Raw genomic sequence first — 21,440 nt, forward strand, 5'->3', positions numbered from 1 at the left:
CTCCCCGCTGGGTGGGACCCCGGAGCTGCACTCAGGGAACCCTGCCCTTAGGAGGACGCTGAGGGGCTGCGGGCCTCCCATCAGCACGGCCCTCCGCCTCAGTCAGTGGGGCTTCCATGTTGAAGCAGAGTCTAGGAGATCAGGGCATGTGAATAAAATTTTATTTTTAAAAAAGTTATCAAAAATATTCTGTGGATATAAAGTAGAAGATTTATATTCGTGACATGACCCAAAAGGCAATCTCCAAAGCAGAATTCCAAGAATGTCCCACATGGAGCAGCTTTGATAGAACAGGAATGGAAACTCGGCTGTGGCTCCAGGACAGGGACCACGTTGACTCAAAGACTTAGATACGGATGTTTTCGTTTTCAAGCCACTTAATTGCGTGACTTACAGAACGTCTACAGACGGGCTGACATTCAGGTCTTTACTCCTAAGGCCTGGGTGCTGTGGCCCCAGATTCCTGGTTTCTTATTTGGGATCACTTCAGTCACGACTTAAAATGCTGGGATGTTCCCTTCAGCCCATCTCGGATTCACCCCTGTGACCAGCATGGGCTGAGGACCCATTAGTCATCTACCAGGGGCAGGTCCCCCCAATCCGGGGGGCCCCTCCCCAGGAGCCCCTCGGCCCCCACTGCCCTCCGGAACCCCTGGCAGCCCGCTTTTCCTGCCTGGTCCTGCCCGCACAGGCTCTCCCTTCTCCCGAGGCCATTTCTGGGGTCCCCGTGCCCCACAGTGTGAGCCTCAGGCTCCGTGCCTGATTTAACAGCATTCGCGTTGCACCCGTGCCCGGGGCCCCTGCCCTTGGAACAGCCGGCCTGTGGCTCGTGCCTCAGCATCTCACAGCCCGTTCCTGTTGGGATGGTCACGTCTTTCTCCTTCTGTTGTGATGTGTGGTCATAACTGTTCTGCTCTGGGAGGCACTTAGGGAGAGACCACGTGTGCAGACGCACAGCACGCGGGAAACGCTTTCAAGCCGGCCTCGTGAAGAACGGTGGAGAATCACGACGATCGGGGGGGGGGGGGGTTCCTCCCTCCTCCCTCCTCCCTCCCTCCCTCCTCCCTCCTCCCTTCCTTCCTTCATCCTTTCCTGCCTCCCCTCCCTCCCACCCTTTCTTTATTCCTTCTCTGTCTCCTTGCCGTGTCTCATCCACTTCTCCATATTCCTCTTTCCTCCCTCCTCGCCCCCCTGTGATAATGACCCGCTAATCAGATTTACAGATGGTGAAGGAACAATAGCAGCAGCGTAGGAAGCACTGACGCTTAAAACACGGAGCTCACGGTGGGAGTTGCTGGTGGTCTGGGGCTGGTTGATCGCAGGGCAGCCACGGGCGCTCAGAGAAGGGGCGGGGCTGCGGCCCGAAGGTAGTCAGCCTGTGTCCGAGGGCCCCGGGCCGAGAAGCGAAGCTGGGCCCAGCCCCCCTACCCTGTGTCCCGTCTGTGTTCCAGCCTAACAGCAGCAATGACAACATCCAGTCCATCACCTCTGGGGACTGGGACGCGACCAAGATCCTGTCCTACGACGAGAAGCGGAGTAAGATGTGAGTGTGCGTGCGCGGGGCCGCCTCTCTATTCTCCGCTCACACTGTGCTCAGCACTCTCCCTCTTGCGCAGCGCCCCGAGGCCCTAGTTTCTTCACGAAAGCGCGCCCTTAGATTCCCGCCCGACCACCCCGCGTCCCACGTCTCGAGGTCCCCGTGAGGACGTCAGGCCTGCAGCCAGGCCTGTGGCTGAGACGGTGGCCATGCGGGGTGGCTGAGCCTTTGCTGGTTCCGGGCGGGACCCAAGGGCACTGTGGGCCCAAGTGCGTCGTGAGCCTGGCCTCGTTCAGGACAGCTGTTCCTGTCCTGGTGCAGGTTCACTGCTTTCTCTGCTTCTCAGAGAAGTAGGGTCAAGACTGAAGGAGGTCAAGTGCCTTCCTCCAGGCTGTGCGGTCAGTGGCAGGAAGAGCTAGCGTCCAGCTCAGGCAGTCGGGGAGTCCCCGCGGGAACCAGGGTTCCCACGCAGCGGTCCCGGGCCGGCATCGGCTGCCGAGTCCCGGGATCAGCCTTTGCGTCCAGCGTGGAGCCGGCCCCGGGCGGGAACGTTCTCTCTGTGGGCCCTGAGCAGCACGTCCTCGGGGAGGTCCGCGGAGGCTGAGCCTGGCGCGCGGAAACACACCTGCCCCGCAGCCACCTAACCGCCGTGCGCCTGCTGGTCTTTGCAGCTACTTCCTCAGCACGGAGGACTTGCCGAGGAGACGCCAGCTGTACAGGTGCGTCCCCCGACCCCCGCGCACGGCGGTCTCCCGCCAGAGGCTTCGCGTTCCAGAGTCACACCCGTCAGCAGTACATGGGGGGCAGCAGAGAGAGGCGCCAGCACACGTGACACAGTCTGGGGAGAAATAACCGAAGATGCTGAGGCCCCCAGATTGGAGGCATTATCGTATTTTTCTGCTTTTGCCGGACGGAGTCTCTCCCTCGGTAGACGTCTGACAGTCTTTCCTTCACCTTAGTCGAAGCCGAACTTGGAAGGATCACTCCCGGCCGGGGTTTCACAGGAGGGAACTGGGTTTTGAGAATGGACGGGTGGCCTGGGGTGGGGTCGGCCCTACTGCCCCGGCCTCCGCCACGTGGGCGCTGGCTGCGTTCCGAGGTCTCGAAGCGGGGGAAGCAGGGCTGGCCTCTGCATCCTGCAGAGGACGAGGTGTTCTCCAGGGTCCGTCCGCCGTCAGCATAAACCCCGTGACCTGCCCGCCGCCCCAGTTCCCGCTCTCACCAGGGAGAACTGGTCCTTCTGGAGCGGGGTTCTCCCAAGGAGCTTTCTGCCAGTGAAGCGGAGGAGGACGTGAGGCGCTGTCACCTCCACCCCTTTGTTCTGCAGACGGGAAGGCGGGGGCACGAGGGCCACCTAAGAGGACGCTGTGCGTGTGGCCCTCGTGGCTTGGACGGAGCCCATGCCAGGCTCCCCTCCCCCACCGCCGGGAGCCGGAGAAGCCCCATCGGGTGCACGGCCGCCTTCCCGTCCGCCGGCCCCTCTGCTGAGTCAGGGCTGTACGAGGGAGAGAGGCACTGCCTTTCGGAGGCAGAGGAAACCCCGGCAAATCCACGCCGTCACAGGTCCGCTCCCCTCTGTGGACGGCTCCTCTCTGCTTGTCTACCAGGATAAGCCCACCAGGCCCGTCACCAAATTAGCCAAGGCGATGGAGGTGGAGGCCGGCCGCCTGCGCTTCCTCTGACCCGTCCTGTCTCCCGTGAAGCGTCTTCACTCTTGTAGACCGCTTTCACGTTAGCAGCCTTCCCACGCCACACACTCAGACCTGGACTTCTTCCAGGTTTATTGGAAGATGCCTTGGTATCTTATAGCTTCTGGAAATACATGTTGGGCCTTCTTGACGTGAAACTGTGCTTGACCAGAGCGGTCCTGGGTGACAGCTGCAGGAGCGAGAAGCACCCCCAGCACCCCTCACTGGCTGTGGCAGCGGCCAGAGCCCCCCGCCGCTGCTGTTTCTGGAGCCCCTGCCCTGTCCTGTCCCTGCGGCAGGTGCTCTGAGGGTAGAGAAAGATCCAGAACACGTAGCTCCTGTTCCTAAAGTGCTAATCGCCTGCTCAGAGGGATGAGGCACTAGAAATAATACCCCACACCCGACTCTCCCATCAGGACACGCCTGGGCCTGCATGACTCCCAGGAAGCAGCCATGCTGAGCGCTCCTGGTGGGGGGGCGGGGGGGCAGCCCTTAGGGACGGCCCCATGGGAGGGTGACAGCAGAGCCAGCACTCGAGGCGTGCCAGCAGGGAGACAGGTGGGAGGATGGCGCCCCCAGATCACTGCGCGGGAGAGAAGCCAGCGTGCTGGGCGCGGGGGCCAGAGCCGAGGGTCTCGCCCCTGGTGACAGCCCCGCCCGCTCCCTGTCCCTGCAGTGCCAACACGGTGGGCAACTTCAACAGGCAGTGCCTGTCCTGCGACCTGGTGGACGACTGCGCCTACTTCAGCGCCTCTTTCAGCCCCAGCGCCGACTTCTTCCTGCTCAAGTGCGAAGGTGAGTTCTGCCACCGAGTGGCACCTCTTTCTAAGGCGCCCCTGGGACCCAGCAGGAGCTCTGTGATCCCGGGACAGGTAGGGCTGCCTAGCTGAGGACGTCGGCTCTCTCAGGAGCAGCCTTCCTGGATCACCTCTGCCAGGTGTGTTACTGATATTTTACATCTTATAAAGAGTTTCAGCTTATCAGAGTGCTTTCTACATGCTGTGTCGGTTAATCCCAAAGTTCACCTACACTTTGCTTAAAAAAATGTGTGTCTTACACATTGATGGACATAGGCCATCTGTAAAGGTAGTAAAACAATTTCAAAAATTCTTAAGCATATGTAAGGATTGAGATAATATAAAAGAAGATTCAGACAGGAAAAAAATTCTTTTCCTACGACCGAATTCATGGATAATTTATTCCAAACTTTAGAAAGTTCTTAATCACACCAGTCAGCATATACAAAATAGTAGACCAAGTCCCATCGTGGACACAAAGAAATATCTTTGCATCTTGTCCTCATGTCTTGAAAAGATAAGATAGGAACACACGGAAAGGTAAGAAATAATAAATATGGTTGTAGCAAAATACATCTCAGAGAAGAGCTTGATCTACTGAGATAATCTCAAGGGGTGAAAGTACACTACGGGCAGAGACAGGCCAACACCAGGTACCATTGAATCCTATGGGTCTGGGTGAAGAATGAAGAATCTTTATCAGACTGCCTTTGATAGCCTTTGATAGCCACTCAGTAGCTCGGGACCTCAGCCTCTTTTTATCAGCGTTGTCATCCAAAATCTCAGCCCCTCCTCACCAAGCTCAGTCCCAGACATTCTCCTAGGATAATGTGATGGGAGAAAATTGTGTGTTGGGGGGTCGGGGGCGGTTCTGAAATGCAGCACTAGCCCCCAGTCCCCTTGAAGCTCATCTTACCACACTCCTCTTTTGCCATCAAGACCTGTTGCCCCAGGGCAGGACCGTCATGATATTACACGTTGGGGAAGTGCAGAGGTGTATAGAGCTCAGAGATTGGGAAATGTGGTGAGCAGACCCACTAGGGGAAAGAGACAGCAGCCTGACAGGAGTTGCAGGGTCAGAAATCTGAAGTCTTACCTGTCGAAGGAGGAAGTGGCTTTACAATGCGGAAGGTCGTGATAAGATACAGAAGGGGAAATTGAAGTCGATCTAAAGAAGAACTTTAGAACGTCCTAGAAAGAATGGTTGGGTGGGAAAGGTGACAGAACCTCCCTCAAGGAAGGTCTCTAAACAGGGGCAGACATCACGTACCAGAAATAGGTTTAAATATGAGGCAGAGAGTAAGCTGGGGTCCTCAAGGCCCGTGTTGTAACTGGCCGAGGTGGTCACGATTTGGATTTCTTTCTTGGGTTCTTACTAACTTTCACTAGTATTTGCTCCATCGTCATCTTTCACAGAACCCAGCCTCTTATCTATCAACAAATTCTTTCTCTGCTTCCCTTAGCTTCTGCTAAGCTCTGCAGGGTCTTCTCAATCCAGAGTTTAGTGGGAATGGCCTCGTTCTGAGGACGGCAGCCTTCTGTTGTCCAGTTTTCACAGACTCCAGCCCAGGGTTGAAATTGAAAGGTTCTTCCAGGACATCTGTGGCCCTGGGTTCAGGCAAGGAAGCTCCCATGTCCGTGCGGTGGATGTAAAAATGGTGCCCAGGGCTTCCCTGGTGGCGCAGTGGTTGAGAGTCCACCTGCCGATGCAGCGGACATGGGTTCGTGCCCCGGTCTGGGAGGATCCCACATGCTGCAGAGCGGCTGGGCCCATGAGCCATGGACGCTGGGCCTGCGCGTCCGGAGCCTATGCTCCGCAACGGGAGAGGCCACAACAGTGAGAGGCCCACGTACCGCAAAAAAAACAAAAAACAAAACAAAATAAAAATGGCACCCATGTTGGGAGACCACTTGGACAGTGTGCGTAGAGATCACTGAACAGTCGTTCATGTGCAGATTTCCCATCCTGAAAGCGTTCCATCCTGAGGGGAGATAACATTTCTTTTTATGTTTGTGTCCCAGCCAGTCTGAGGACATTTTCTCTTTATAAAGCTGCTTGTATTGTGTGGCCTGCGGATATTTTGTGTGAAGAGATAGGTCCTCAGTTGTCACTGTGAAAGAAAACAGAAGCAGAGAACACGTACAGCCATCCCAGGTCACAGACATGACTCGGCCCCTGAGACCACCGTGATCTCAGCTTCAGAAGGATGGGGCGCCCCTCCCCACAAATGCCTGGATCCACTAGTAACGGAACATATTCATGGAATTTGAAGGATCTCAGAGACCACCTGATCTGATCTCCATCCCCTGTTCCATTTTATTAAGAAACTTAACTCTTTATTGATCATGAAGTTGCCACCTCAGGATTTTCTGAATCATTTAAAACCTATTTAAAGATTTAGCCTATTGCCTCTTAAGATAAACATAAACTGGCCCTCTTTCCTACAAAACTGCTCTTTAAAATTTTTTCTATTAATAATCTATTTTCTGGCTAATGTAACTTGTATGCCCAAATCAATCTTTCCCCTAAAGCCTAATCAAAACCTCATTTTTAAAAAGGGATTTTCTAAAAAGACGTAAATTTACAAAGACCGCAGAATGGATGAGGTGACTGAAGCAGCCAACTTTACAGTTTACGGCTGCGGCTTGGACACAGTTACAGCACTAAGTGCCTTAGCGCACTCTGAAGCCAAATCCTGATCCTGCGGTGAGGAGAGCTGAGCAGACACCCAGTTCACACCATAGGCACTGGGGGTAACAGCCGTTGGGGATGCGAAGGTGGATTTAATGACATTTCAAAGGAGAAATGATTACACACCCGGTTGGATTGCTTGGGGTGTTTTGTTGGTGAAGAAGCCTTGAGGAAAGCTTCACATGTGAGGTAGCATTTCAGATAAAGGTGTGGGTAGGGTCAGAATGTGAAACGCAGCCCAGAGGGGCAAAAGTGCAAGTGAGAAGAAAAGTGAGAAACAGCAGGAGTTGTCGTGTGAAGGGGTCTTTGCAGCCTGCGAATCGCGGTCACTTCATGGATGCATGCATGTAAGAGGCCGATTTACGATCCAAAAATAATTTATTTTCCCACATTTCTCAGTAGATATAAACGTAGACCCCAGTGTGTAGCTCACAGCAACGTTTATTAAACTCCACGTCCCCTCCTGTTTATTTCTTTCACGTCCCAAAGCTGCTCTGAGACTGTTGAAAGCCTTGGACCAACGTTTCACTTCTCTTCCTCCTGCAGGACTTTATTGTGGGTATTAACTTGGCCTCTCAGATGCAACCAGAATAACAGCAACAACAAGAATCTCTCCTTTTTAGGCTGAGGGAAAATGTAGGGGCAACTGGACAATTCTCTGTGGTCATTTAGGGAAAGGAAAATCTGTGAATGCTCCCGCACTCAAAATTGTTTGGCCCATCATGAAGGGAACTACAAATATTCGTCTTGGGCAGAGATTATGGTCAAAGGATTTAATAACTAGGGCAAGGTGGACCCCAACCAGCTGAAATAGAGGCCCAGTCAGAGCAGACGCAGGCCCACACCACATTAGGACATAAGGGCTAGGTACCATAGCAGATGTGAAATTGTGACAGCCCCGTATAAACTTAGTGCTTCTTCCTCCTTCCTGTGGACCTTCTATTATGATCGTTTCTGGTAGGTTTATCTGATGTGGATCTCTCCCCTTAGCTTACACTGTACTGCTCAGTGTTGTAACGCCGTCATAGTGGATTATAGCTCATCAACTGCTTGCAGTCGGTACTTCTGTTTAATTAGACCTCTGGTGTATTGTTCTTCTCTTAATGTCCAGTTGCTCTGCTGTAGTATGTCTTGTCCTTTCTCATCACTGTAGCGTTTCATTTAGTCTTATCATCATGTACTTTCTAATTTTTCATTAACATTTCTTCTGTGGTTTCTCAAAGCTTGCCACTTTTTTATTTTTTTGTAATTTTCAAGTTCGTAATTTTTATTAAGTATGCGACCACTTAAAAATACATACATTATTTTTATACCTTTGCACACTGCTAGATTAAACATAGATTAAAATAGAATATAGGTAAGTAAAGACTCGGAAATGTTTGTAATGCTCACATCCACTCATTACGTAGCCAGATCCCATCTATCTGTGTCAATATTTGTATCTAAATGGCATGGGTTTTAGGTGATCACCAGATACTTGCATAAGAGACGTGTAAACCATATTCAGTAGAACCTCGTGGAAACTCACTACCTATTTAATATAGAGGTTTAGGTTCCTTTCCAGATCTCTGCGGTCTGGCAGTGAAGCCAGCTGCATCCAAAAGATTGTATTATGACATAACATTTTATAATGAAATCATATCTATTCTGGGGTATACCAGTAAGCCGTTGTTTACATGCTTAGTTGGTCTCAATGACCCTGGGAGATGGGTAGCAGAAATACCTAATATTTGTCCAGCTTCTTACGATTTGAAAAGTACATTCTTATGGTATAATACTTGACATTCATATTCCCTTTGGCTTTTTTTGAACCTTTGAAATGCATTTTTTTTGGAGTACCGTTGATTTACAATGTTGTGTTAGTTTCAGGTGTACAGCAAAGTGAATCCATTCTTTTTCAGATTCTTTACAAAACAGAAACAGGCTCACAGATCTCGAAATCAAACTTACGGTTACCAAAGGGGGAACGTGGGGGGAAGTGATAAATTAGGAGATTGGGATGAACATATACACAGTACTTTACCTATACTATACTGAATATTCTGTGATAACATATTCCCATTTCTGACACCTTGCAATTTTTACTCTTATCACAAACAGACCTACTTAGAGTTCCCTAAACTCAGTGTTCCCCAGTTCCATGCTTTTGTCTCTGACTGCCTGATGAACTCCCCTACATCCTCCAAGGTTCCTCTCAGGCAAGGGTTGATTTTTATCCCCTCTCAGGAGGGTTGAACTGGCAGTGGTAAGCTCGCCCGGGCAGCGTGGATGTGACTGTGGGTTCACCCTGAGACCAGTGCCTGGGACGGGCGCTTGACTCCTCAGCTGTTGGGGTCGCCTGCATCAGAAGCCTGGGACCCGCACCCTCCAGTCCTGGAAAAGCCCAATCTTATCGCCAAAGAGAAATGCACTCACCTTCTGTGTGAGTTTCCTGGGGCTGCCGTGGCTGCCTGGCCTAAAGCAGCAGAAACTGATTCTTTCACAGCCCTGGAGGCGGAGTCTGAAAGCGGGTTGTGGGCTGCGGGGCTGGTCCCTCCTGGAAGCAGGGGGGAGGGTCTGCTCTGAGCCCCTCCCCCCATCCTGTGCCTGCCTCCAGACCCTCTCCTCGCAAGGACGCCAGTCACGGGGCCCCCGAACCCCAAGCGGCCTCCTCTTACCTTGGTCACATTTACAAATAATTGGTTACAGTTTCTTCCAAGTAGGGTCTTGTCCACAGGCGCCGGGGGTTAGGACTTCACCACATCTTTGGGGGGACACAACTCAACTCACAGCGACTCCCCCCGCCCGAGACCCATATCACCTTCTCAAATAAGAAAGAGAGGACAGAAACCTCTATTGCTGTTCTTCTCGGGGATGCAGAACCAAGGGCAGCCACGGTAGGCTGTGTGCCAGAGACCATTCTTAACGGTTTTACCACATTCCAGAAGGCAGGAGAGGGTCCCCTGGGAAAGTAGTGGGATGCAGACGGTGTCTTTGGAAGGTAACTCTGACGTGTTAGAGGAAGAAGACGGCTCCAGTGTCCATTTCCTCCAGGAATTCTTCCAGGTCATTGGGCGAAATAAATCCCCACGTTTCACGGAGCTGTGACAAGCGGTTGGGTTTTCTCCTCCCCAAATAAACTCGACCCTGAACAACTGAGTCAGAGCACCCGGTTCATGAACTCTTGAGTTTTCATGATCACAGCCTCTGTGTAGAGAAGTGGACTTTCCTCTTGAAACTGAAGCCCAGGAACACGATTCATTTCCCTATAAGTTTGTCAGGAGGACTCCACCATCCCTGTTTCTGGGAAACATCTAAATACCACCAGGAAAACGGGCCCCGTGTGTGAATCAGGTGTGTGCAGCTTCATCTGAAACATTTTTTATATTTTTAAAAATAAATGAACGAACATCTTTTTCTTGGAACAAACGAGAGAACTAGAACATTTCCTTCCCATTCTGAGTGAGGAGAGAAACAACCTGCAGTAGTGACTCGTGCTGCACACTGACCCTCCCCCTCCCCCTGTGAAACCCTGATGTAGGAGCTGCTCTTAAGGTCATCGCGTCAGCAGCCTAGTTTATCAAGACAGGTTTCTCCATCTTGAAGTCAAATTGAAACAAAATAGGACCCAAGCTGATAATAAAGTGAATGACTGTGTCCTGATTACTGCCCTTACTATTAAGTTTTCCCGGGGGCCTCTACCATTGCCAGGTTTGCTGCCATCAAGAAACATGGAAAAGATGGTGACGGGGCAGTGAAGTCAGAGTCCGAAGGCCTGGGCTGGACTCAAGGCTCTGCCACTTACTGGCTCTGTGACTCAGGCGTGACAGTTAAGCTTGCTAAATCCTCCATTTCCTCATCTGGAAAATCAGGGGAATAACTGTACTATCTCATCAAGTCAGGAGGATTAATCAAGAGAATGCATGTAAAGAGCCTAGCCTGGTGTCTGATACATAGCAAATGCTTAATAAATGTTATCTAATGTTGTGATCACAACTGTCATCATCACCTTATCAATCAATTAAGAATGTCTTAGATATTTACTGGCTACTAACTCAGGATCCAGGGGTTGGGGCTGAGGCCACAGAGGGTTAGCTTCCATGAAATTAAGTCACATCCCTTACTTAGTGCCTCCAGATGAACAGATGCCCTCAACCCTCACAAGCTGGAGCTGGGAGCCCTGGGTCTCTGCTTACACTAGCAGGGTAGAAAGTTCCAGAAGGGAGCATGGCTGCCACAGTCTCAGAACATTAACCAACCATCAGGTAGGCGTGGCAGTGAAGCAGCTGGTGACTTCAAGGGTGGCTCTGCCTAAGGGGCCTCCACAGCTGGGTCTTGGCAGTGTTAGGAAGTAACCACATATTCCCCTTTTCTTTGATATTTCCTCTTTCCGTGCCATGTCCCCTCTTTGCCTTTACTCCTTCAGACACCCAGTGCTGCCAGCTACCCCGGCCGCATCCTGCCCTTGGGAACCATAATTAAGTGGCAAAACGCACATGGCTGTGCGTCTGTGCCACCTGAGTGCACCTGGAGTCTTGTTCATAATGGGGCAGCGGAGAAGGCCAGGTGGAAAATCAGAGTCAGTCTTGCAGCCCAGTTCCCCTTGACCGGAAGCTGCTGGCCGTGGCACAGTGGATAAGAAGGATTCAGGTCAAGGTTAGGTGAGAAAGAATGTTGTCAACAACTGTTGTGTCCCGTGTGCCTCGTGTAGCAGTGAGGGGGGAGGGATGCCCACGTGCCACGCACCTGTCACGTGTGGTGTCATCCCCTGAAAGAAGAGAGTACGCCCCTCATGAGGAAACTGTCTGACATGGGACATATTTGGAGGTTGAGGTCCATCCTGAGCTCACCTTGTCCTACAGAATGAAGTAAAGCACATTTTCTTACAGGGCGCTACCGTCTTAAAAGCATTGTGGTCGGGGAGGTGAAAGAGACAACACATCATTTCAGAGAACAGAAATGTGCATTTGTGAAGGAACATTCGTGGAGACCCCGTGACTGGAAGGAACAGAAATGGCTACAATCCTGACACCACCACAGAAGGTCTCCCAAGGGAAGGCTGCTGCCCAGAACTCCCGATTGAAGGACAGCTCTGTCTGTTGTGCATCTTTGGATGGGGGAAAAGAAAGACCCAGATCCCTTCAGAGACCTGGGGTAACTCTGGTTCACACTCACTCCTACAGTGTGCAGCTAAGCTATGTCCTGACCCAACGTAGGAATTATATATGCTGCTTCTATTCAGATTATTTCAAATCACTCACATCCAACTATAAATGAGGAGCCCCAAAGCTAAATGATAATAATAATAACATAATGCTAACAATATATAACAGTTATCATTACAAGGAATATAATAAATTAATAAATAATGTTAATAATAAGTACTCTGCATCATTGAGGAAAGTCTGTTAATTAGCTTCAAACATGTAGGCTGATAGCAAGTCTCAACAACAGGATGTGAAAGGGGAAAACAAATGGTTTGGTTCTGTAAACTACCTAATCCTCTAGACATCTCTTAATCCAAGTTTCCAAGGCATTAACCTGGGCTGCCCTTTTTAATTGTGGGTTTGTCCAGGTGAATGTTTGGAACTGGGTTTGAAACTCCTTGGAGCATTGCTTGTGTGTCTGAGAGTGAGACCATCTGTTCAGTGTCTCAAACATCTGGAGCTACTCCCTTCGAGGTTGCAGTTTCCAGGAGCAAGGAGAGGGGTTCTCGAGGCAGGTGGCCTCACGAGCATCGTTACACAGATGCTTTGGAAGACGCTATGCTCATCAGTAGACGCTGCCAGCCCCCAGGCGTACCCTCCGTAGGAGCACTACTGCTCCCTGATAACAACCAAAGGAACAGAACTTCTCACTTTCCCAGCTAGCACTTCCCTGTCACCCAGCAAGTGTCTGAAGTGGGCTGGTGCCGGATGCCAGCAAACTTTTCTGCAAAATGGAGGTCATATCCTGGTAGTGTGCTGCTTGAAATGTCCATGAAAAATAGACAATGTTATTTGATGCAACAGCAGTGCCCCTAGACCCATCCACTGCTTTCCTCCCGCACCCTAACTCTAGGTGGTAACAGCCTTTACTCGCCAGTCTGCCTTCAGGGTCTCCCTCTGACCAGTCCATTTCCCTCCCGAGTACCAGCTTTCTAAAGATTATTTCTCTGCCCAATGTCTTCCTGGGCACATACATTTCTCTCTTTTCTAAGTAAAATGATAGAGGAAACAAAACAGTAAAAAATAAATGACTCTCCTGGGCCACCGAAAAGGAGACCATCTGTGGAACAGGACCTGGAAGGATTTTTGAAAAGTACACATAAATGGACCACATTGAACATGGAAGCCAACAACCAGGATACGTGGCATGATCAGTGAAAGACACGGTTACCGAAACGTTAAAGTTTGTTTTCCCAGAATTCAGATCAGATCGGAGGCGACAGAGGATGGGAGCTGAAGGTCATCATGGACTAAGATAGCCTCAGTTAAGGGGCTGAGAGGGGATGCCCAGCCCCTGCTCCAACAGCTGTGGGCTAATATATTTGCCCTGGACAGTTAAAGAGGCACTTGGCCGTGGGGGTCTCCCGGAGCGGACACTGGCCGGAGCAGGAAGTGGGGCTGTGCCCTGAGTGCTCTCAAAGACAAGGAGCCCAAGTGCCAAGGACGGCGGCTAACTGCTGCCTCTGCCCACCCCCAGGACCTGGCATCACTGGGCCCCGGCCCACCATCAGGACCTGGCATCACTGGGCCCCTGCTCACCCCTGGGATCTGGCATCAGCCTCTTAGCGTCTGTGACCACCGCGAGGGGGTGCACTCCTGAACAGGACCCTCCCCGCCACATGGCAGCAGCCAACCAGAGATCACGGAGACACAAAAGAAATGTGAAAGGGAGGCCTCAGACTGAACATCAGAAACAGAAATCCCAGGAGAAACATTCGCATGATCACTTCTATTTACTGCTGTGAAGTCTCACTGGAAATGTCCTCAGAGAGTTCCTAGGAGGCGCCACGTTGATAATCCAAAAACAGGCCACTGGCAGAAAAGGAGACAGACTGCTGGAGATGTAACAAAATGTTTACCAAGGTATTTTTTTTAAGTTTCGAGAGAAGAACTGAGTCGATAGCGTAAGCATGTGCCCCAGTTTCCCCAACAAGAGCCTGAGATGATACCTCCTGACGACCAGTGGAGGCCATGTCACTGTTGTTAGTGCCCCTCCCTTCACTCTCAGAAGTGTCCCTGTTTGGGCAAAATTATTAGCAGAACACCATCAAATAGTAACCTGGAAAATCCAGCAGAAGGATTTCCCAGAAGGCCTTTTCTTTCACACGTCTGCTAAAGGGTTAATCTCCAAAATAAGTACCTGTGTTGATCTTACGGGCTGTGCATCAAGTCCATAAGACTTGTGTTGGCTGCCAGAAAGCTTAGAGTGAAATTTATAGCCCATGTGGGTAGGTCTTTGCAGCACACATTTGTTATTCTAGCTGTTTTCCTGGATTTCTCTCTGTCTCTTTTTTTTTTTTGTCTTTATTTTTACATTGTTCTGCTTTTCTCATCCACTCTTTTTATGCTTATTTTTATCTATGCATTTATATCTTTCCTATCTGCCTTAAATCCTTTTTGTCTCAGGACCCAGGGCAGATAGACAGAAAATAGGTGAAAGGGGAATGATTGACCAGTTGACTGGCAGATGGAAACATCAAACGGCTCCTTCAAATAGCATTCAAGGCTGTCCTCAGCCTGGTCCCACCATACTTACCCACCTGTCGAGCACTGTTCCTGGGTTAGAGCATTTCAAACACTTAGCAGCACAACCAGTTTCCAAGTGAAATGTTAGAGGAACTAATACAAAACAGATAAAAATGATGTCTTATTAGCATTAAAAGTTCAGAAGTATAGCGTGTGCTTTTCAGTTGAATCAAAGAAGGCAATAAGACTATTTTGATGAATACAAAACGTGCATAATATAAGTTAGGGAATGCAGGTAAAAGTTACAGCCTTTTGTTAATTACCTTCAACACTCATGAAATTAACCAAACCTTCAGAACCACTGCTGCCCTTCTTTTAGGGCCACTGTTGGAATAAATGGCTTCGGTTTTTCTGTTACTTCAGTAGCTACAAAGCTCTCTACCTAAACGCCGAGGCCTGTTAAATATCTTACACGACCTCCAAGGTCCAACCCGTGAACTTCCTCTAATCACACCGTCGCCCTCCTCGGGGCCCTGAGAGCACTTTTTGCCTCTCTTACCTTTTGTATCTTCTACCGCTCACTTCTAGGCGCCTCTCACCAAGGCAGGGCCTGTTTGATTGGCATCTGCACAGCAGCCTCATAACAGACTGAATACTGATACATGAACGTTCACCGAGCGCCAGCGACGAGCCAGGGCTCTGACATGCGCCCGGTGTGTTCTGGAGGCCTGGAGACCCAGCCCAAGGCCCGAGGGAGAAGAGCTGTGAAAGCGTTCCTCCCCCACTTCCTGCGCAGCTGCCCACTGACACGCCCAGTGCCCCCTCCCCCGCCCCCAGGTGCTGGTCAGTTTTCCCCACAGCGCATCTCACACCGGCTGCTGATATTCATGTGTTTTCAGCGCCCGTCTCACCCAGGGATGTCAGCTCTGTGTGGCAGGAACTTTGTATTACCCACCACTTTGATCCCAGTTTCTAGAACATTGCCTGCACACAGCGGGTCCTCAACAAAGAAGTATTAATAGTTTTTGAAGGGATGAATAAAGTCGACATCAAAATGCTACACTTTGGGGCCAATATAGACTGAGCTTCAAGTCACAATTATACCTTAGAACTTCCTAGAAAAGAAGCTAATTCACATGCCCTTGTAGGGTGCCATAAATGCTACCTCACGTGATCTAGAAAACCAAAATATTCTGTAAAACATTATCTTCTGCCATCACACATGCGTACTTTTGTGTGCTTACAAGATGCAGGACACTATGAACACTGATTTAATTGTTTCAGACAGAAATGTTGTAAATGAAGAAAGATGGTCAAAAGCAATAAAAATAATGTAATATGCCATTTAAAATCATATGTTTAGGAGATTGGCCTAAATGAATTTTCTAACTGAATATAGACCTTCTGGCAGACTTGACATGTTTCTTCTCTTTTGCTTCAGAGGGAAGCCCTGGGGCCTGTGGATAAAGTTCAGGGAACAATGTTTCAACTTCATATAAAGAAAAAGCCAGAAGAGTTAGGAGCATAATGATGCGGTTGTAACTGTAGGTGTGACGTATGTACACACGGTAACCATTGAAGCTTCCATCCCAGGAGTTCTCCAGGTGGAAACTAGCTAACCAGTAAGAGATGTCTCAGGAGGGTCCCTGTGGCTTTTGGGGACTAGATGACCTAGGGTCCTTGCCCTAGTAGGAATCTCTGGTTGTTCTTTTCCGATGCCGACCCAATAGAGCAACTTTAGGGACCATCCCAGGATCCAGGCAGATTTGACACCTTCTCCAGACACCTGGGGTCTCTGGCCACATACAGTGGTGCTTATTTAAATAATGAAAAACTGAACACATTGAGAGATCCTAACATACATTCTAAGTCATCACCAAATCTGTTGGATCAGTGAAGTCAAAATGTAGTATTTGGCTAGATGTACTGGGTTGTCTTTTTTGGAAACATGATGGTGGCCAGGACGGGGTGTGGCGTCTCTTTCACAGACCCTCTGGTAGCCAGTGAGCCCTAGCCCTTTGTGCCCTGGCCATCTACAGTAAGTTGTACTTTGCTGCCTTTGCCTCACTTCACAATGCCTTAGGTAGGATTTGTCTGCTCTCTCATTGTGTCAGAGCCTGATTTCATAATCTGGATCACTTTTCAAAAAGGACACTTGGGAAATACCAATTTTGTTTTTCCACTTAGTGGTTACTGGTGAAAATTTAGTTTTTTAGATGCCTGTAAGGGAGCATTTCTTCTGGACTAAATGAATCCTCTTCTTAAACAAACACTGCTGGCATATTTTGATCAACAGTAAAACATCCAGCCATGTCCTCTACCCATGTTTGAATACTAGGTGACTTTTTTTAAAACCAGGGAACATTATCTTATTGCCTAGCACAAATGAACTACAAGAATTAGATTGGAAATGTCTAGATAGCTCTTAACAAAAGTTTCCATTTTAGACAAGGAGACATAAAGAGAACTGATCCCAAACTTAATTATCGATGCTAATGGAGAAGCAAAGGAATAAGGGAAAACCAGATGCTTCTGTAGCCAAGCATGTCTTCTTCTCACAAACCTCACTGTTTAAGAGAACGTGGGCAAACGCAAGGCTTAGTGGGGAAGGAAGGGATGTGAGTGAACCCCACTTTGTGTATTATAATGGGGAGCAGCGGGGGACACAGACGAGAACAGACACTGCTCGGGCCCAGTCAGTTGTCCCCTTTCAGAAACTGTTATCTTCCGGTATCTCAACCCAAGTTCAGAATCCATATTTTTATATAAACATCTGATTTCTAAATGTTGGAAACCAACTAAAATTTGAAACATTTTCCTTTTGGCTAAATAAAACATTTGCAGGCCACATCTGGCCCACAGATGACCAGTTTGTGATGTCCTGGTAGCGATGCACTGGATTGTCAAAGGTAATTTCTTGTTTCGTGGTCCCACTTATAAGCTGCCCACTTGGTTATCATGAAATAACCAAAGCTTAAGTAGGCAGAGGGAGCTGTGAGAGAGGTGGAAATGTTTCAGTCTCAAGGATCCATCCCTGGACACTCATGAATCCACAATACTTTTTTTGTGTGTGTGATTATGGAACTTTGCTTTTTTTTTTTCTTCTTCTTTTTTAACATCTTTATTGGAGTATGATTGCTTTACAATGGTGTGTTAGTTTCTGCTTTATAACAAAGTGAATCAGTTATACATATACACATGTTCCCATATCTCTTCCCTCTTGCGTCTCCCTCCCTCCCACCCTCCCTCTCCCACCCTCTAGGCGGTCACAAAGCACCGAGCTGATCTCCCTGTGCTACGCGGCTGCTTCCCACTAGCTTGGTAGTGTATATATGTCCATGCCACTCTCTCACCTCATCACAGCCTACCCCTCCCCCTCCCCATATCCTCAAGTCCATGCTCTAGTAGGTCTGTGTCTTTATTCCCGTCTTACCCCTATGTTCTTCATGACCTGTTTTTTCTTAGATTCCATATATATATATATATGTTAGCATACGGTATTTGTTTTTCTCTTTCTGAGTTACTTCGCTTTGTATGACAGACTCTACGTCCACCCACCTCACCACAAATAACTCAATTTCGTTTCTTTATATGGCTGAGTAATATTCCATTGTATATATGTGCCACATCTTCTTTATCCATTCATCTGTTGATGGACACTTAGATTGCTTCCATGTCCTGGCTATTGTAAATAGAGCTGCAATGGACATTTTGGTACATGACTCTTTTTGAATTATGGTTTTCTCAGGGTATATGCCCAGTAGTGGGATTGCTGGGTTATATGGTAGTTCTATTTGTAGTTTTTTAAGAAACCTCCATACTGTTCTCCATAGTGGCTGTATCAATTTACATTCCCACCAACAGTGCACGAGTGTTCCCTTTTCTCCACACCCTCTCCAGCATTTATTGTTTGTAGATTTTTTGATGATGGCCATTCTGACCGGTGTGAGATGATATCTCATTGTAGTTTTGATTTGCATTTCTCTAATGATTAATGATGTTGAGCATTCTTTCATGTGTTTGTTGGCAGTCTGTATGTCTTCTTTGGAGAAATGTCTGTTTAGGTCTTCTGCCCATTTTTGGATTGGGTTGTTTGTTTTTTTGTTATTGAGCTGCATGAGCTGCTTCTAAATTTTGGAGATTAACCCTTTGTCAGTTGCTTCATTTGCAAATATTTTCTCCCATTCTGAGGGTTGTCTTTTGGTCTTGTTTATGGTTTCCATCGCTGTGCAAAAGCTTTTCAGTTTCATTAGGTCCCATTTGTTTATTTTTGTTTTTATTTCCATTTCTCTAGGAGGTGGGTCAAAAAGGATCTTGCTGTGATTTATGTCATAGAGTGTTCTGCCTATGTTTTCCTCTAAGAGTTTGATAGTGTCCGGCCTTACATTTAGGTCTTTAATCCATTTTGAGTTTATTTTTGTGTATGGTGTTAGGGAGTATTCTAATTTCATACTTTTACATGTCCCTGTCCAGTTTTCCCAGCACCACTTATTGAAGAGGCTGTCTTTTCTCCACTGTATATTCTTGCCTCCTTTATCAAAGATAAGGTGACCATAAACCATGTGCATGGGTTTATCTCTGGGCTTTCTATCCTGTTCCATTGATCTATATTTCTGTTTTTGTGCCAGTACCATACTGTCTTGATTACTGTAGCTTTGAAGTATAGTCTGAAGTCACAGAGACTGATTCCTGCGGCTCTGTTTTTTTGTTCTCAAGACTGCTTTGGCTATTCGGGGTCTTTTGTGTTTCCATACAAATTGTGAAATCTTCTGTTCTAGTTCTGTGAAAAATGCTAGTGGTAGTTTGATAGGGATTGCATTGATTCTGTAGGTTGCTTTGGGTAGTAGAGTCATTTTCACAATGTTGATTCTTCCAGTCCAAGAACATGGTGTATCTCTCCATCTATTTGTATCATCTTTAATTTCTTTCATCAGTGTCTTATAATTTTCTGCATACAGGTCTTTTCTCTCCTTAGGTAGGTTTATTCCTAAATATTTTATTCTTTATGTTTCAATGGTAAATGGGAGTGTTTTCTTAATTTCACTTTCAGATTTTTCATCATTAGTGTATAAGAATGCCAGAGATTTCTGTGTATTAATTCTGTATCCTGCTACTTTACCACATTCATTGATTAGCTCTAGTAGTTTTCTGGTAGCATCTTTAGGATTCTCTATGTATAGTATCATGTCATCTGCAAACAGTGACAGCTTTCCTTCTTCTTTTCCGATATGGATTCCTTTTATTTCTTTTTCTTCTTTGATTGCTGTGGCTAAAACTTCCAAAACTATGTTGAATAATACTGGTGAGAGTGGACAACCTTGTCTTGTTCCTGATCTTAGTGGAAATGGTTTCAGTTTTTCACCATTGAGGACGATGTTGGCTGTGGGTTTGTCATATATGGCCTTTATCATGTTGAGGAAACTTCCCTCTATGCCTACTTTCTGGAGGGTTTTTATCATAAATGGGTGTTGAATTTTCTTGAAAGCTTTTTCTGCATCTATTGAGATGATCATATGGTTTTTCTCCTTCGATTTGTGAATATGGTATATTACGTTGATTGATTTGCGTATATTGAAGAATCCTTGCATTCCTGGAATAAACCCCACTTGATCATGGTGTATGATCCTTTCAATGTGCTGCTGGATTCTGTTTGCTAGTATTTTGTTGAGGATTTTTGCATCTATGTTCATCAGTGATATTGGCCTGTAGTTTTCTTTCTTTGTGACATCTTTGTCTGGTTTTGGTATCAGGGTGATGGTGGCCTCGTAGAATGAGTTTGGGAGTGTTCCTCCCTCTGCTATATTTTGGAAGAGTTTGAGAAGGATAGGTGTTAGCTCTTCTCTAAATGTTTGATAGAATTCGCCTGTGAAGCCATCTGGTCCTGGGCTTTTGTTTGTTGGAAGATTTTTAATCACAGTCTCAATTTCAGTGCTTGTGATTGATCTGTTCATATTTTCTATTTCTTCCTGTTTCAGTCTCAGCAGGTTGTGCATTTCTAAGAATTTGTCCATTTCTTCTAGGTTGTCCATTTTATTGGCATAGAGTTCCTTGTAGTAATCTCTCATGATCCTTTGTATTTCTGCAGTGTCAGTTGTTACTTCTCCTTTTTAATTTCTAATTCTATTGATTTGCGTCTTCTCCCTTTTTTTTTGATGAGTCTGGATAATGGTTTATCAATTTTGTTTATCTTCTCAAAGAACCAGCTTTTAGTTTTATTGATCTTTGCTATCGTTTCCTTCATTTCTTTTTCATTTATTTCTGATCTGATTTTTATGATTTCTTTCCTTCTGCTAACTTTGGGGGTTTTTTGTTCTTCTTTCTCTAATTGCTTTAGGTGCAAGTTAGGTTGTTTATTCGAGATGTTTCCTCTTTCTTAAGGTAGGATTGTACTGCTATAAACTTCCCTCTTAGAACTGCTTTTGCTGCATCCCATAGGTTTTGGGTCGTCATGTCTCCATTGTCATTTGTTTCTAGACATTTTTTGATTTCCTCTTTGACTTCTTCAGTGATCACTTGGTTATTAAGTAGTGTATTGTCTAGCCTCCATGTGTTTGTATTTTTTAAAGATCTTTTCCAGTAGTTGATATCTAGTCTCATAGTGTTGTGGTTGGAAAAGATACTTGATACGATTTCAGTTTTCTTAAATTTACCAAGGCTAGATTTGTAACCCAAGATATGATCTATCCTGGAGAATGTTCCATGAGCACTTGAGAAAAATGTGTATTCTGTTGTTTTTGGATGGAATGTCCTATAACTATCAATTAAGTCCATCTTGTTTAATGTATCATTTAAAGCTTGTGTTTCCTTATCTATTTTCATTTTGGATGATCTGTCCATTGGTGAAAGTGGGGTGTTAAAGTCCCCTACTATGATTGTGTTACTGTCGATTTCCCCTTTTATGGCTGTTAGTATTTGCCTTATGTATTGAGGTGCTCCTATGTTGGGTGCATAAATATTTACAATTGTTATATCTTCTTCTTGGATCGATCCCTTGATCATTATGTAGTATCCTTCTTTGTCTCTTGTAATAGTCTTTATTTTAAAGTCTATTTTGTCTGAAATGAGAATTGTTAC

General features: G+C 47.2%; 1 protein-coding gene across 5 annotated transcripts in view; it reads left to right on the forward strand.

Annotated features, from left to right (window-relative positions):
* DPP6 (dipeptidyl peptidase like 6) overlaps nt 1-21,440 on the forward strand; it is a gene marked incomplete at both ends in the record, with an annotated part of 1,060,012 nt that overhangs the window by 975,661 nt on the left and 62,911 nt on the right. For all 5 annotated transcript variants that reach the window (XM_079711771.1, XM_079711773.1, XM_079711770.1 and 2 more), the window contains 3 exons: nt 1,452-1,543; nt 2,209-2,256; nt 3,902-4,020. In XM_079711771.1, coding sequence (XP_079567897.1) covers nt 1,452-1,543; nt 2,209-2,256; nt 3,902-4,020 — 259 coding nt within the window. The remainder of the gene's footprint in view (nt 1-1,451; nt 1,544-2,208; nt 2,257-3,901; nt 4,021-21,440) is intronic.

The sequence above is a fragment of the Hyperoodon ampullatus genome, assembly GCF_949752795.1.
Source record: "Hyperoodon ampullatus genome assembly, chromosome: 9".
NCBI lineage: Eukaryota > Metazoa > Chordata > Mammalia > Artiodactyla > Ziphiidae > Hyperoodon > Hyperoodon ampullatus.